Source organism: Impatiens glandulifera, chromosome 6, assembly GCF_907164915.1.
Source record: "Impatiens glandulifera chromosome 6, dImpGla2.1, whole genome shotgun sequence".
NCBI classification, from domain to species: Eukaryota; Viridiplantae; Streptophyta; class Magnoliopsida; order Ericales; family Balsaminaceae; genus Impatiens; species Impatiens glandulifera.
Window position 1 is genome coordinate 31,271,547 of NC_061867.1, and position 1,912 is coordinate 31,273,458.

Genomic DNA, 1,912 nt, shown 5'->3' on the forward strand with positions numbered 1-1,912 from the left:
TTAGTCAAAATAATTTGACCCAACAGAGCTAACCGCTCAGGAGTTAGCTATTTTGGTATCTTCTCCGATGAAGACGAACCAATGGATGTCTCTGCTGATCATGCTAATACACATGAGCAAGCTACTACTCTTCTGATAGAGCTTGGAAATCTCTCTGCAGAAGAAATAAGTTTACTGGCTCAACCCCTTGTCGAGCAAGATAAGGAACCCATTCAATAGAATCTGTCCTTAGAAGAAGAATAGATTATTCAAGAGCCAGTCCAAGGTCTTGTAACTCAAGAGGAAGAAATTGTTGAGGAGATCGTTCAAACTCCTAATAAAAAAGAGGTAGTGAAATCCTCTGATGTCAGAACAGAGGGATCTCAAGAAAAGGAGGCTGAAGTTTGTCTGCCTGAGATTATCAGATCTGAGGGGGAACCTTTAAAACACAAAGATGACGAAGAAAGTTCCTCATTTGAGGGAGAACATGACCAAAATGCTAGAACTGTCAAGTCTCTACCATTTCCTAATATTAATTATGGTAACCTCTATGAAAATATTCTTAATCCTCTTCACAGCAAGGGTAATCTATATGAAAGATTTCAGAGAGCAGAAGAGGAGTTGGAAGAAGAAGAGCGGAATAAAACTGGAAATGAGTTTGAGAAGGATGAACTCGAGCAATCCCTGCAGATTCACACTCAATTTGATCATATTCAGAGCTTGGAAGCAGACTCACAAGATAATTCATCTAATGAAGGATCCTCTACTGATGATACCAAACTTCTGAAGTCGATGACATCTCTTCTTACCTCTCTTTAGAAGAATGTGGTAACTATGGGATCAAATATGGTAAAGATTTTGAAGACCCAGAAAGAGGACAGAAAAGAATTTGCTGAATATGTCAAAATCCTTAAAGAGTTGGATAATACACTAAAGAAAAATACGTATGAGACTCATGTCTCAAATTTAAATTTCTCTAAATTTGAAAAGCAACTTTTCAGTCGTCAATCGGAAATGATGAGTCTTGAAAGACAAATCAATCTTGATAATCATCGTGAGGTCATTGAATCAATGGAATTATTTAATAGTCAGATGATTGAAATTCAAGGTATCTTAAGAGGATCTGATGATGAAAGGTTGGAGTATACCGATTCCATTGCAAGGAAATTTCAAGAGAAAGAAAATGCGAAAACTATTGCTGAAAAAGAACAGACTCGTATCACTTAAGGTGAGCCTAATAGAAGAGGTGACGGTGTATCAACCAACACCAGATCTAAGCGTGCGCCAACCAATGATGAAAATCCAAGGCCAACCAAAAGAGGAAGAGGTAGAAGCGGTGGTGATCTCGGAGGCCGAAGTAGTTGTGGTGGTCGTGGTGGACAATCTGGTAGTGATCGCGGAGGTCGTACTAGTGGCGGTAATCGTGATGGAAGATCTAGTGGAAGCGGTCGGGGTGGACGTGCTCTTCCTCCGTTTCAAAACCTGCTAATTGGTGAAGGGATATATTATGAAGGAACTCGTTTCCCGATCGATCCTCGAGTTAAAAGGGGAGAACAATAATCTCTTTTCTCCTACTCTGTTAACTCTTAAACTACAACTCTTTAACTATGTTTTTGAACTCTGGTTTTTGAAAAGTCTCTATGTAAGTTGGATGAACAAATTCTACTCTAAATGTTATATGATGAATGCTTAAATTGTTACTTATGCAAAGTTTCAATCTCATCGTCAAAAAGGGAAAATTGTTGGGTCAAATTATTTTGACTAAGTGTTGAAATAAGTTTGACTAGTGTAATTTTGATGATGAATAGATTATCCACGCGTCTAATTGATTTTGATGCAGTTATATCGAAATCAGGCTTTATTAGACTTGGTTCTAATGAGGCTCATTAGATCGATTTGATTTTAGATGCACGGAGTTAGACCGTACAGTCTA

The 1,912-nt window shown here is 38.1% G+C and overlaps 1 protein-coding gene across 1 annotated transcript; it reads left to right on the plus strand.

The window, feature by feature from the left end:
• Positions 1 to 813: 813 nt before the first annotated feature.
• Positions 814 to 1,539, plus strand: LOC124943493 (keratin, type I cytoskeletal 10-like). Its single transcript, XM_047483991.1, has 2 exons — positions 814 to 1,087; positions 1,208 to 1,539. The coding sequence occupies exons 1-2, from the start codon at positions 814 to 816 to the stop codon at positions 1,537 to 1,539; spliced, it is 606 nt and encodes a 201-aa protein (XP_047339947.1).
• The last annotated feature ends 373 nt before the right edge of the window (positions 1,540 to 1,912 follow it).

What these genes read in the sequence shown, in the direction of transcription:
- LOC124943493 (XM_047483991.1), top strand. Translation starts at nt 814, where the DNA reads ATGGGATCAAATATGGTAAAGATTTTGAAGACCCAGAAAGAGGACAGA. An exon ending in TCAGATGATTGAAATTCAAG is followed by an intron (nt 1,088 to 1,207) that starts GTATCTTAAGAG and finishes GTATCACTTAAG; the next exon opens with GTGAGCCTAATAGAAGAGGT.